General features: G+C 34.7%; 1 protein-coding gene across 4 annotated transcripts in view; it reads right to left on the bottom strand.

The window, feature by feature from the left end:
- The window catches only part of rabgap1l (RAB GTPase activating protein 1-like), an 82,109-nt gene that overhangs the window by 22,153 nt on the left and 47,065 nt on the right, over positions 1-12,891 (bottom strand). For all 4 annotated transcript variants that reach the window (XR_013203336.1, XM_077226327.1, XM_077226329.1 and 1 more), the window contains exons 14-17: positions 7,220-7,333; positions 6,316-6,390; positions 5,077-5,202; positions 3,058-3,201 (exon numbers count right to left, since the gene is read on the bottom strand). Coding sequence is in view for 3 of the 4 variants with exons in the window: in XM_077226327.1 (XP_077082442.1) it covers positions 3,058-3,201; positions 5,077-5,202; positions 6,316-6,390; positions 7,220-7,333 (459 nt within the window). In the remaining variant the exon portion in view is untranslated. The remainder of the gene's footprint in view (positions 1-3,057; positions 3,202-5,076; positions 5,203-6,315; positions 6,391-7,219; positions 7,334-12,891) is intronic.

The following is a 12,891-nucleotide window of genomic DNA, read 5'->3' as shown; positions in this document are numbered from 1 at the left end:
GCACTAGTGGAAAAGTATAATAATAATAATAATAATTAAAAAGTGTAAAAATGAAATAAAATATATAATATAATAATAAAAATGTTAAAACTTTAGTTTAGGGTCCAATTCTTACTATTAACTAGTTGCTTATTAGCATGCAAATTACTAGGATATTGGCTGTTTATTAGTACTTATAAAGCACATATTCTGCATCCTTAATCCTTCCCTACCTAAACTTAACAGCTACCTTACTTACTATTAATAAGAAGTAATTAGGAGTTTATTGAGGCAAAATTCATAGTTAATAGTGAGAATTGGACCCTAATCTAAAGTGTGAGCTAAAAAATATATAATAATGAGAACAAATATGAATGAATTCAAATAATGGCATGCCAATTAACAGAAAAGTCAAGTCGGCGTACTACGATTGTTATAATCAATATAGCCAAACTATATGCATTTACATTTACAGAAAATCATGCAAAGCAACTTACAACAACCTGAGCATTTCATCATTCTTCATCAACTTGAAGAGCCACTATACAATGTTACAAAATTGCAGTAATTAATTTCAATAACTATTGAGAATAGTCTTTGTTTGTTTCTAGTTTTTATTTATTTTAGTTTGGGGTTGGTAAGATTTTTGATGCTACTGAAAGAAGTCTCATGACAAGAGAAGGGAAATTTGCCTTGATCTTTTGACATATAAGAGGTCGCTTCTTAAAACCTCAATGTATCGTCAGGGGCCGTGGATATTGATTTTGTTATGTCTGCATATGTTTTTTTGAATATCAAAGTGAATCTAATCCATTCATTTTAATCCTGTCTTAGCGAACACATAGTGGATAAACTAAATGAGAGATTCCTAGACAGTGTGAAACAGATGAGTGTGCATTTTCGGCACACAAGTCTCAGGTTAAAAATAAGAATTAAAAAACAACAACACATATATACATTTAGATATAAGACCTACTTAAAGATATCTAGTTAAATAGTTTAAAAAGTTATCTTTCAAACATTTTATGCATGTAACCTTACAAATTTTGGAGAGTCCAATTGTTATTCAATTCTCAATAGCACTCGCTGAGTCAACCTGACTTAGTTTCCCAATGGACTGATAACAAATCCTGTGAACCCTTGGTCCCAGGAAATATTGAAAGGCAGCCAATCAGATTAGAGCTTACCAAAGTGAGAAAGAGCTTTCCGGTTTTGTGTGCGATAGCATTAGATGATCAGTGAAAGATTTTCTTTGGATTAATATTTTGGGACAAAACAGAATACAAATAAACTGAAATGTAAATATGCTTAGGTAAACATTGCTTTCATTTATAACAAGTTACTCAAAAGTAGAGGCAGAGCCTCAAAAGAAGGCAGAACATTAAATGAATTAGAGATGAACTGATAGATGGATAAGAGGAGAGAGAGGTGTCTCGCAAGCATCTAACAGATTCTCATCATGCGATTCATTGACTGAGACAAGCTGAGGAAACTTTTAATTGTCTTGCCTCGGGCTACCACAGACGCTGAATGAAAGGAAAAGGGGAAAAAAGCGATGGGAAAAAAAAATAAAAGGAAAAGCTCTCAGAGGAGCAGAAAGGTCGAAGCGTTACTTTCGGAAAGACACAAAGCCCATTTCTAAGAAGTCAAAGATGCTTGCTTTGGGAAATCTAACGGAGTTCAAGAAGTTTAGAAACTAAGTTTCATCAGTTCTATGTGCTATTAAAAACCCAACACAACTACACTAATTATTTAGACAGAAAATAAATACATTTTAAAACCCTGGAAGTAAAAAATGATTCAATCCGTTAACAGTTTATCTTTAACAGGATTCATTAATCTAGGTTATTGCAAATTTCTACATATACTCTTACATTTTTAGCTATTAAATTTGTATAGTTAATAATACAAGTAACTGCTATAATAATTAATCACAAAGAAGCCAGTTTTTAAAATCTGAGCATACTTTACATATTTGATTAATTTCCATAGCTTTTCATGTCATTCATAATTAGAATAAGAATTTTTTTATATAATAATTTTGAAGAGATCAAACGCACAAGAGCAATTTTTAGCCAATTAAATCATTTACAATTGAGCATAACTAGATGAATTTAAATGACTTTTTACAGGTTTTTATTCAATTTCCCTGATTTGATTAATTTATCGATTTAGCATTAGCCTTATACAGTATATAGCATTATAATTATGACATAAGAAAGATCAATAAATTCATAGCATTCATTAATCTAGGCTTACCTTCATTTCTACATATATCACATTTAACATTTTAAGTTGTATAGATTAATTAATGCAAAATGAACAAACATAAAATAACAATGGACAATACACAGTATATTTAGAAACTACACAGTAAAAAAATATTTTCATGATTTGCTATCACAACATTTTTTCTTCAACTTTCAACTTAGATAATTCATGTGGTTCAGATAACATAATATTTTGAGTTCCTGTTGATTAATCCAATCTCCTTTATTACATTAACTCAAATTTTTAATTTCAATGAACTCAAAAAAATATTTGGTAGGCTACTTACTTTAAGTTAAACCAACAATATTTTTTTACAGTTTGACATTAACAATCACTAAATTAATTAAATCATGAAACTTGCCCTGACCAGACATGAACGTGACACAAGCAATATACAAACTAAACATTCGGTCCCATTTACTAATAATCGTACAAGTTGCTTACTAGGACAAAACTTCCGGTAGATTCACTACAGGTACGTATAACAGGTACGAACACATATCAATTTGTTCTTACTCTCGTTTTATTGTTGATGAATCCACTCCTGCATCTTAATATGCCCACTTCCCTAATATATATAGTATCCGAACAGAGTGTGTCAAATGTATATTATGCCCAAATGTACCAAAAATACCCACTAAAGTGTAGAATAGAGATGGATAGAGAAAGAGACCCAATGTCGGTGGCTCGATTTCTATTTATGTTGTGTTGCGCTAGTTAGTCTAACCCACAGTGACATCTTATTGGTTAAATGACTTGGTTAGGACATATTTGCTGTAATTATGTGACTGGAAAAGGATTTATCACCTCACACAAGAGCAGGTCGGTGATATGGAAGACCATGCAGAGAGGGAACTTGGCGGTAAACAGTGTTAAGAACCACTGGGACGCGTACATATGGGCTTCCAGGTTCAGGTCCTGGAAGTGAGACCAAAGGTCCGGCAACTGCTCCTGGAAAGAGGAAGTAGAGAAACAGGAATGGTTAGCGCAAGGGAAATTAACAAGCATGTTTTTATCAGGATGACAAAGTAATTGTATTTGAAGCAAAGGGTGTGGAGCTTGGAAGCATGTCAAAACAAAAAGAAAAACAGACAATAGAAAGAATAATAGAAAAAATTATAGAATGCTAAATATAAAACAATAGACATATGTAAATAGACGGACAACAATAGAAAATAGACAGGCAGACAAAATGATAAAATGACAGATATGTAGACAGACAGATAAACAGACAGACAGATAGATAGACATAACAATAGTTAGAACAAGAGACAAACAGATAAAATGATATATAGAATGTCACTGTGAACTGTTTTCTGTTTTTAAACCATAACAAGTGACTACTTCTGAGGTTATCAGGAGTATCAATACAGAAAATGTTCATTGTTTTCCTCAGGGCACAATGAAGGAACATAAAAAATGAAGTAACAATGGGAAAACCCAACACTGAGGGAGCTAGGGTGACCAAACGTCCTCTTTTGCCCGGACATGTCTACTTTTTACGTACTGTCCGGGGGGGTTTTATAAATTCATGAAAATGTCCGGTTTTCACTGTTTTTAATGGGACCATTAAGCGTGTACTTTAAATTGACTGGCGCTTGCCTTTGCACACAATACAGTACTTTGTTGTATGACGTAATTCCCGAGAGGCTGCCTTGTGGGCGGCTCTGCGACGCGCATATACACAGGGAGCAGAGAAGACAGCGGAGCAGCATTGCATGCAAAATGCTGAAGCGTAAGTGCATCTCTACAGTTGAACTGCAAAAAAAATTCCCACGTACCGTCCCGGTCGGGACAAGTGGGAGACGCGGAGTGCACCGTGTGCAAACTTTTTTTCATTTGTTTGTCATTATTCTATAGTTGCGGGGGAAAAAATTAATGGAAATGATGTATTACTTTATGTATTACAACTGCAACTACCCCCCCCCCCCCCCCCAACCCACCCCCCACCCCTTTTTTTCTGAAGACTACAATATGGTCACCCTAAGAGCACTTCTATTTATTTCCTAAGATATGCCGAACCACAGTTAATCAAATCAAACTTCTGAATCGCTTTCAAAAGTAATTTCCACACCTCAAAACATAAATAAAATAAAAATAATAAAAATAATAAAAACCAAAACAAATGTCTAAAAATAAATTAAAAACTATAAAATATCGCAAAAAATAAAAAAATAATAATAATTCACCTCTCCTCATCAAGCTACACACTTTGAGGTTCCATTCAGTCTATAGCAGGAAAGTACATGCCAAAGTTAGGGGGTTGTTCAGATCAATAACCCTAGGTATGAGAAACGGCAACAGTGATGCTTGCCTCAAAAAAGCATGTTGCTCTATGTATTCAGAGACCAAGCAGAGAATAAATCAAAGACTTAACCGACATCTACAAAGGCACATCTTAAATTAGCATCTCAAAAGAGAGATAGGAGCTGGATAGGATCTTCCGGAGCAGAAAGACGGAATATTTTTTTCTGGGGTAAATTGCAATGTCAGATCAGAGAGGTGGGAGCGTTGTGTTAACACATGCAAAGTAAATGACAACAGAGGAAGAGATTCTTCCAGAGAGTGACACGTATGGCACGTTTTACATGATCGATGCAAACACTCTTGCAGTAGCAGAGCTAGTCGATACTAACCAGGTTGAGTTTAGCGCCGAAAGAGGTTACTTCAGGCCTAATTGCATTTCAGCACAAAATTAAAACCCATTTTCCAGCGCACTGGGTCTAATAGCTTACACGAGGGCCACCGCTTACACTCGAGGCGCTCATGAGAGCTGAATGAGTCTGTGTGTCACACAACCTCTCAACTAACACTCAAAGGCCAAACCTGTAGCAGACGCTCCAGCTGGTAGAACTTGCAGTGAAGATCTTCAAAGTAGTTTTTGTAGAGCTCTCGGAGACCATAGTTGTACATGATCTTCACCAGCACGCAGAAAGCTTGCTCCTCGGGCATCTAGGGAGAAAAAGTGAACGATATCGCCACAATATTTTTAGATGGTTTCAAATGCTAATGCTAATGCACGAATATGCTGTGATAAACACAACCAACCCATGATGTTTAAATGTGTCAACTGCAGTGTCTACAGTGATGAAATCAGAGTTTGTTTGTGTTTGTGAGACGGAGAGTGAGACAGACAGAGAGCTGGGTATTAAATCACACAGACAGCGTGTGTGTCCCGAGCTCAATGGGCTCCTGCAGGTATACGGGCTCTGTCATTAATATTCCTGACAGCTCCTGAGCTTCCTGGGCAAGGCCACGAGAAAGACACTTACACTATATTATAGAAATCCCCAAACGCACTCTAATATCAAGCCTCATACGGGCCGCTGTCGCAGAGAAACAAAAAACGGCATCTTATTCAGCCCTCACTTTAATTAAATATGGGATTAACCGTTTCATCAATGTCCTTCCCTCGCTTCCTGTTGCTCTCTGCCTATTATTAATGCAGGTCCTCAAAAAGTCAAAGATAAAGCACGATGAAGGTTTTTATTTACACTATTATTAGTGTTGTTATTTAGCTAGCTACTGTAGCTAGTAATGAATATGTCAAAAGTGTAGTGAACTCGGTCTCAAAAACACTGTTTAAAGTGTTGATTTGCCATCAAAGGAGTTGAGCTAAAAGATAATACTGACCTAAAAGGATATTTACATAATGCCCAGTAAGAAAAAGTAATATACTTCTGTTGCGGAATAAATTCGGACAGATTTTTCAACGTGACAGTGTTTTTGGGGTTTTTGTCGCAAAAAAAACAAAAAACAATTAAAAACAAATATAAATACATAAACTAAATATTTAATAATAAATCAAACGAATAAAATGCATTCAAATAGCAGGAAATGAAAGAATTAATGAAACAAAACAAAAACAAACAAAACACAACAAAAACAAAAAATCCACAAACCACCAACAAAACACAAAAAAAACAGAAAACAAAAAATAAAATAAAAACAAACAAAAACACAAAACAAAAACAAATTGTAAAAAAACAAAACAAATCAAAAACAAAAAATCACCTCTCCTCAACTAAACAGATTATTTGAGGTAAATTCGGGGTAAATACTTACATGTAAAAGTAATACGGCGGCCAAAAATGATTGACCTTGGCAATAACCAATCTCCTCATCATACACAGAGTAAGCCTGTGGAAAAAACATCACTTTAGAAACAAAGATTTCTGAAACTAATATCAAGGAATAAAAGTCTTGTTTTTCTGTTTTTTATTTTGTTTTATGTAATGCTATTACTTAATATTCTGAAACGTTTTTGATGTTATCAATAATAATACAAAATAATATAATTTTAAAAAGTATGTTATTTAGAGAAAAAAATATTTTATATTGAAAATAATGGATACAAAAAAATACTTAAAACAACAGTATGTTAGATGTGTAACATCTGCTTCTGCCCTACATGAATTAGCATTAAATATGTATAATGTGTTGTAAATGCTGCTTCATGCTGTCTTTAAATCACAAGCCGTTATAATTCTGCTTCGTCATATGTAAATGACTGGAAACAGATGCCGCTGCCAGGATTAGCTGGATTGAAGGTCTTTTGCACAATTTAAGAGCCTTTTAATCTGTCGGTGCCAATCAGCTGATGGAGAACCTCTTAAGACTCCTAACAAAAGAGATTTAAAAGAGAACAGGACAACTGCACTCCTTTTCTCATCCACTCAACTGCACTCACTGCTTGTTAGATAATAACTACATTAGTTCCAGCTTCACCTCTAAATATAATAACAGATCTATGATGTGTAAACTAGCATTTTGGACAGGTTTCACCCATCTCAGGGACGTAGATTTGCAACAGATAGGAGGCGAGGACAGCACATGTGGTTGGATATCTACCAAGGCCGTTACAGCAAAACAAAAGGTCAGTGGAAAGAGATGTTGCAGTGTGTCGTGATGCTTGTTAGCAGACGGCAGGAGTGAGTCATGCCTGGAGGATGTGCAGCTTTCACCTCACCTTGCAGATCTTGTATAGAGAATCTTGGCCATCGCCTCCCGAGTCTTTGAAGTAGTCGTGAGCAGGGAAGGTGCGATGAATGTCTCTGGTGATGACGCCTTCCTGGGCAGAATCCTGTGGGTCCAATAAACACTTACAATCAGACATTTTTGGGAGCCTTTTTATTTGATAAAAAAAATAGTTTGTATTATTTTATTTATTTATTATTTTATAATTATTTTCATTATTATTATAAAGCTTATAACACATAAACTTTAATGTATTCATTTATTATTATTTATGATTATTTTATTAATATATAAATACTATTGTATTATTAGATTTATATAAATATTTGTATTACAACTTTATTTATTATTACTATTATTTAATTATTATTTATAATGATTTGTATCAATAAATGAATAAAGTATTTAGTTATATTAGTAATTCTATTATACATTTTCGCCATTGTATTATTATTACAGGTAATATTCATAATACATTAAAACATTTAATTTACAATTAAAACTGATCTATAATGATTTTGTATTATATTTGTTTATGAATTACTTTTTATTATTTTAATATAATTTATTTTTTTATTTTAAATTAATTTATTTTATTTTAATTATATAAATCAAATGGTTGTATTATAAAATGGTTTACTGTAATTTAAGTATTATTCATTATTAAACTTATTTAAATAAATATTTAATAATCAATAATATTGCATGGTTTTATTATTTACTTATTGTTTATCATTATTTTCTAAATAATAGTTAAAATAAAACACTACTGTATTATAACAATATTTAATTTAATACTAATATTTAATTAGTCATGGTTATTTAACAACAACAACAACTCCCCACAATAAATGAAATGCAATTTTATACAGTTATTTTTGGAAAATAACCTAAGTCAGATTCTAGACTTTTTGTGGATTTTCTGATGCTTTTTTTAGGAACAGTGACAGATACAACAGCAAATAGGGAAACAAGTGTGTGATCCGAACCAGATAAGTGTGCAGATAACAGTACAGATAACTGCACTGGAAAAGCTCAATTACTAACAATGTGATGGTCATTTTCTCTACAGTCTTTGATCTCCATCCATGTTCCTTTAAGCTCCAATACAAACAAGGCTGAGCTTGACTGAGGACACTGAAGTAGCACGTATAATGTGTATTTTGTCAAGATGACACAATGAAGATTCCTTGAGTGAAGAAATAACCTTGTGTGAAGTGTTTACAGACTTGAGATGGATTAAGAAGCGCAGGAAAGTGTCTTACTCAGCACGGCACACTCTTCAAAGCGGGACACAAATCGAATTAACAAGTCAAATGCAGACGGCGTTCCAGTCAAATGATGGAGAACAGACTCTGACATGCAAAGCAGGGATAAAACTCAGGACCAGAGCCAAGAGACACACTTAAAAGCATCTACTCTGGACCGAACAGACTTCAGAATGAGAGTTTTGCCATGCAGAATTATGGGAAATGTAGTTTTGCTGCATAAGCCAGTCAGAAACCGGCTAAACAAGCAGAATATTAATCAGTTGTCCTTCCTATCAACTCCTGAGTGAACAGATCGGTGGAATTGACGCCGTGGCAACATCCGACGGTGACTGCGGAAATGTCTCTGACAGGCTGAGTTGTAATAAGGTCCATTCCATTAACAGCGTGTGTCAGGGCTAATTAAAGGCATCATTAGTCAACTAATGCGAGAGAGGGAAGGACAGGTTTCCAGCTCCCCTCACCTGTTTACACTGTGTCTGAGAGTTTGTTAAAGGGTGGACAGAATAAAGCCTGACGGATGAAGCAAATCTTTAAAATAGGTGAATCTTATAAGTATTGGTCTTATTTGCATCTATATGGGTCTTTTATCTGTCTGTATGTCTATCCATCAACAGCTGAAGTACTCTTGTACATCCTGATTAATGTTACCTTCCCTTTTCTCTTCAACATGCATGCTATGAATAATGCAGCCGCCTTTTCTGCCATTTCTCCATATACATGATCCGGATGAATTCTTGATGACAGTACAGAGCACAGCACACCCATTTGTGTAACTTACTTCATCAGTCTACGTTTATGCAGAGGAAAAACGAGGTCAAAAAGGCCATTTCCAATGAAGGTTATCACAACACATGTGAGAGGGATAACAGTATGGTTTTTTTCTTGATGGATAATCAAGAACAATCACAAACAGAACCATATAGTATATGTACTGTATACAGCAGTATATAGCCTAGACATGCAAACGTGTGTGTGTGTGTGTGTGTGTGTGTGTGTGTGTGTGTGTGTGTGTGTGTGTGTGTGTGTGTGTAATATTTTTTATTAAAAACAGGTTTCGTGAGATTCACTCAGTATGCACAGACAGAAGACATTTATGTGTGTGATTTTTTTATGCTTTCAAAATAAGTATCTTATGCTCACCAAGGCTGGATTTATTTGATTAAAAACAAAAAAACAGTAATAGTGTGAAATATTATTACAATTTACTTTTCTAATTTAATACATTTTACAATGTCATTTATTCCTGTAATGCAAAGCTGAATTTTCAGGGTTATTACTCCAGTATTCAGTGTCACATTTTCCTTCAGAAATCATTATTATTATCAATGTTGGAAACAGTTATGTAAAAAAAATATATATATACAAAATTCAGGATTCTTTGATGAATAGAAAGTTCAAAAGAACAGCACTTACCTGAAATAGAAAGCTTTTGTAACATTATACAGTACCGTTCAAAAGTGTGGGGTCAGTAAGATCTTTTTTTTTATGGTAAAAGAAATCAATACTTTATTCAGCAAGGATGCATTAAACTGATCAAAAGTTACAGTAAAGACATTTATGATGTTACAAAAGATTCCATTTCAAATAAAGGAAATAGAACTTTCTATTCATCAAAAGACCTTAGACCTTTGCTCAGCAATGACCTTTAGATCTGCATTTTTACAGCGAGTGCCATTTTGGGTGTGTTTTGCAACAGCAACAAAAAGACTGAAAGCTGTAATTTTGTCACAGTATGGGGTTAATCACACCATGGTGTATGATTGAGTTCAGCGGACTGTTTCACTGTTGCTCCCTTCCTCTCTTTGCATCCCTCCCTCTCACCCCCATCACTCTCGCTTCTCGCAGTGTGCATGAAAATGAAATGCTGCCTCATAAACTGCGAGTTAGTGACAAATGGTATTCATAAATAAAGCCAGAGACACAGGCTGCGAATGGTAATGTGGCCACTAAACATCTGTGAGGCTCAGCAATAGCAAAACCGCCCAGACCAGAGACCCAGGGAGGGGATAAACAAAGGGATGCAATCTGATTACATCCATGGCAAAAGCTTGAGTAAACTCACTGCCGGCCTCCCGTGGTCACAAATAACAGAAGGCCAGTCAGATTTGTCCAGGCTCCTGAAGATAGATAAAACCACTGACCTTCAGGGACATTGATCTGAAGGATCTTCAACATGGGTGGGAGTTTATTAGAAGGACGTGAGTATTCTGGGTTTGTCTTCTTGAAACTGAACCAGTAGAGGCAGGCGCTAGCTAGCAAACACAAAGATTATGGATTCGATTCCCAGCGAACATATAAAATGGTAAATGGCCAATGTTAAATAAAAATTGTGAAAAAGTAAAATCAATGGTTTTAAATACTGTTAATTCAGGCGTCACAACTCACAACATCACAAAAGATGTCATTTAACTCCTTCCACGCCATTGACGGAATATTCCAGCAATCCGTGTTTTCAGTGTTATACGGTAGGGGGCGCTAATACACATCTTCTGAAAGAGTACTGAACCTCCTCAAAACACGTGCGAGGAAGATGCAAAAACAAGTGATATCGTATGTAATCATACGTAAAATAACGTGACCACCAACATTAAACAGAATATAATTTAAAACTGCCAAATGTTACTGAATGAAATGTCGACCCAGGACGAGCTACAGGACAGTGCAAGCATTAGGAGTGTTGATGGACTCGATCTACTACATCTGTGTTTTGATCATAGTTCTGCATCGGATCCAGTAGTACAGTAGTCTGACAAAAACTTAATTTTCTCAGCTTTTTGCTCAAAATGTTGTTGTTTTTTATGAAACTTATATTCAAGTGTGGATTAAAAAAGAATGCATGAAGCAAGAATAAATGTTTTTTTTGGCTAAAATCTGAGTTTTTTTTCTTTCTTTTGATAAATTGCATGTTCATATATTCATAAAACAAACTATTTTGGGGGCCATGACACTTTTTAATTAATAACCATTTTAAATTCCATTATAAAAAAATATAGTAACTTCTGGATAAATGTAAAAAATAAACCTAAAAAAAATGTATAAAATAAATCTGACAAATAAAACATTTAAAATAACACTAAAAGTTCATGTTAATCAATAAAGTGAATTTAGGCATTGAGATATAATTTACAGTATGAAATATGTATATACATTTTGAGATTTTTGAGATTAACAGTGTTAATAAATTATTAGTGATGGCCATAGATGATCAATTAATAATTCATATTTAATGATGTAATAAAATAGACTAAAAACAAAATCAACATCATAATAATTTTAAATGCTACAAGTAAATACAGCAATCACATTTTAAAGGGGTGGTTGATTATGATTTCACTTTTCTAACTTTAGTTAGTGTGTAATGTTGCTGTTTGAGCATAAACAACATCTGCAAAGTAACGACGCTCAAAGTTCAAAGCAAAGGGAGAAATTTCATTTTGAAGAAATTGCTTTTTAAGGACTAAACCATTCCTATCGGGTTAGTGACATCACAAACCCTAAAATTTACATAAACCCCGCAAACACGTGTTCCGCCCCTGGAACACGATTTATAGATGATCAAGACATAATATGCTAATTAATGACTAGAAGAGAACTACACATAAGCTACATAAATTCATCAACTAACCATTCAGAAATGTCTACATGTTGTCACTTCTAGAGTCTCTTCATTCGAAATTTTCAGTGCATGTCAGTGTGAGGTAATTGAAGCTGCTAAATACACAAGTTGTTGTAGCTCCGCCCTCTGTGCCGGGAGCAGCAGCTCATTTGCATTTAAAGGGAAAGACACAAAAACGGTGGATTTTTGCTCACCCTCAAAAAGTGACAATTTTAAAATGCTATATAAAAATATCTGTGGGGTATTTTGAGCTAAAACGTCATATACAGTACACACTCTGGGGACATCAAAAACTTATTTTACATCTTGTGAAAAGGCATTTTACCACCCCTTTAATGTATAGTTTGAAAAATGGATATTATGATTCTATACTATATATAAAAAATAAAACGCTTTTGAAAAAATTGCATTATATATGTCATTAATGAGAGTTATCATATAAAGTAAAAGATTAAAGATGGGGTAGCACCTAGTATCACACTCATAAAAATGAGAGGAACTAAAAATCGGGGCTTCCTTCACATATGCTTAGTACAGTTTGACATGCTGCCTTGTGTGAATTGGGCCCAACAAATGAGCTGCCACAAAAGGGCATCAACAGATGCGTTCTTTCCACAGCGTACTTCACCCTGAAGCTCACGGGGCCTCCGCTCATCTTGTTAACACCCCGAAATGACAGGCTGTACTGCACCTCAGCACGTCCTAGAACGGTGAAAGCCGGTCGGTTGGGTCACAGCAACGCCGGGGCTAAAAGCTCCAAGCAGAGTCTCCCGCAAG

The sequence above is a fragment of the Siphateles boraxobius genome, unplaced genomic scaffold (genome assembly GCF_051911475.1).
Source record: "Siphateles boraxobius isolate OS27281-9 unplaced genomic scaffold, OSU_SipBor_1 13, whole genome shotgun sequence".
NCBI lineage: Eukaryota > Metazoa > Chordata > Actinopteri > Cypriniformes > Leuciscidae > Siphateles > Siphateles boraxobius.
The sequence above is the reverse complement of the archived record's forward strand: the minus strand, read 5'-3'. Positions and strand labels throughout refer to the sequence as shown.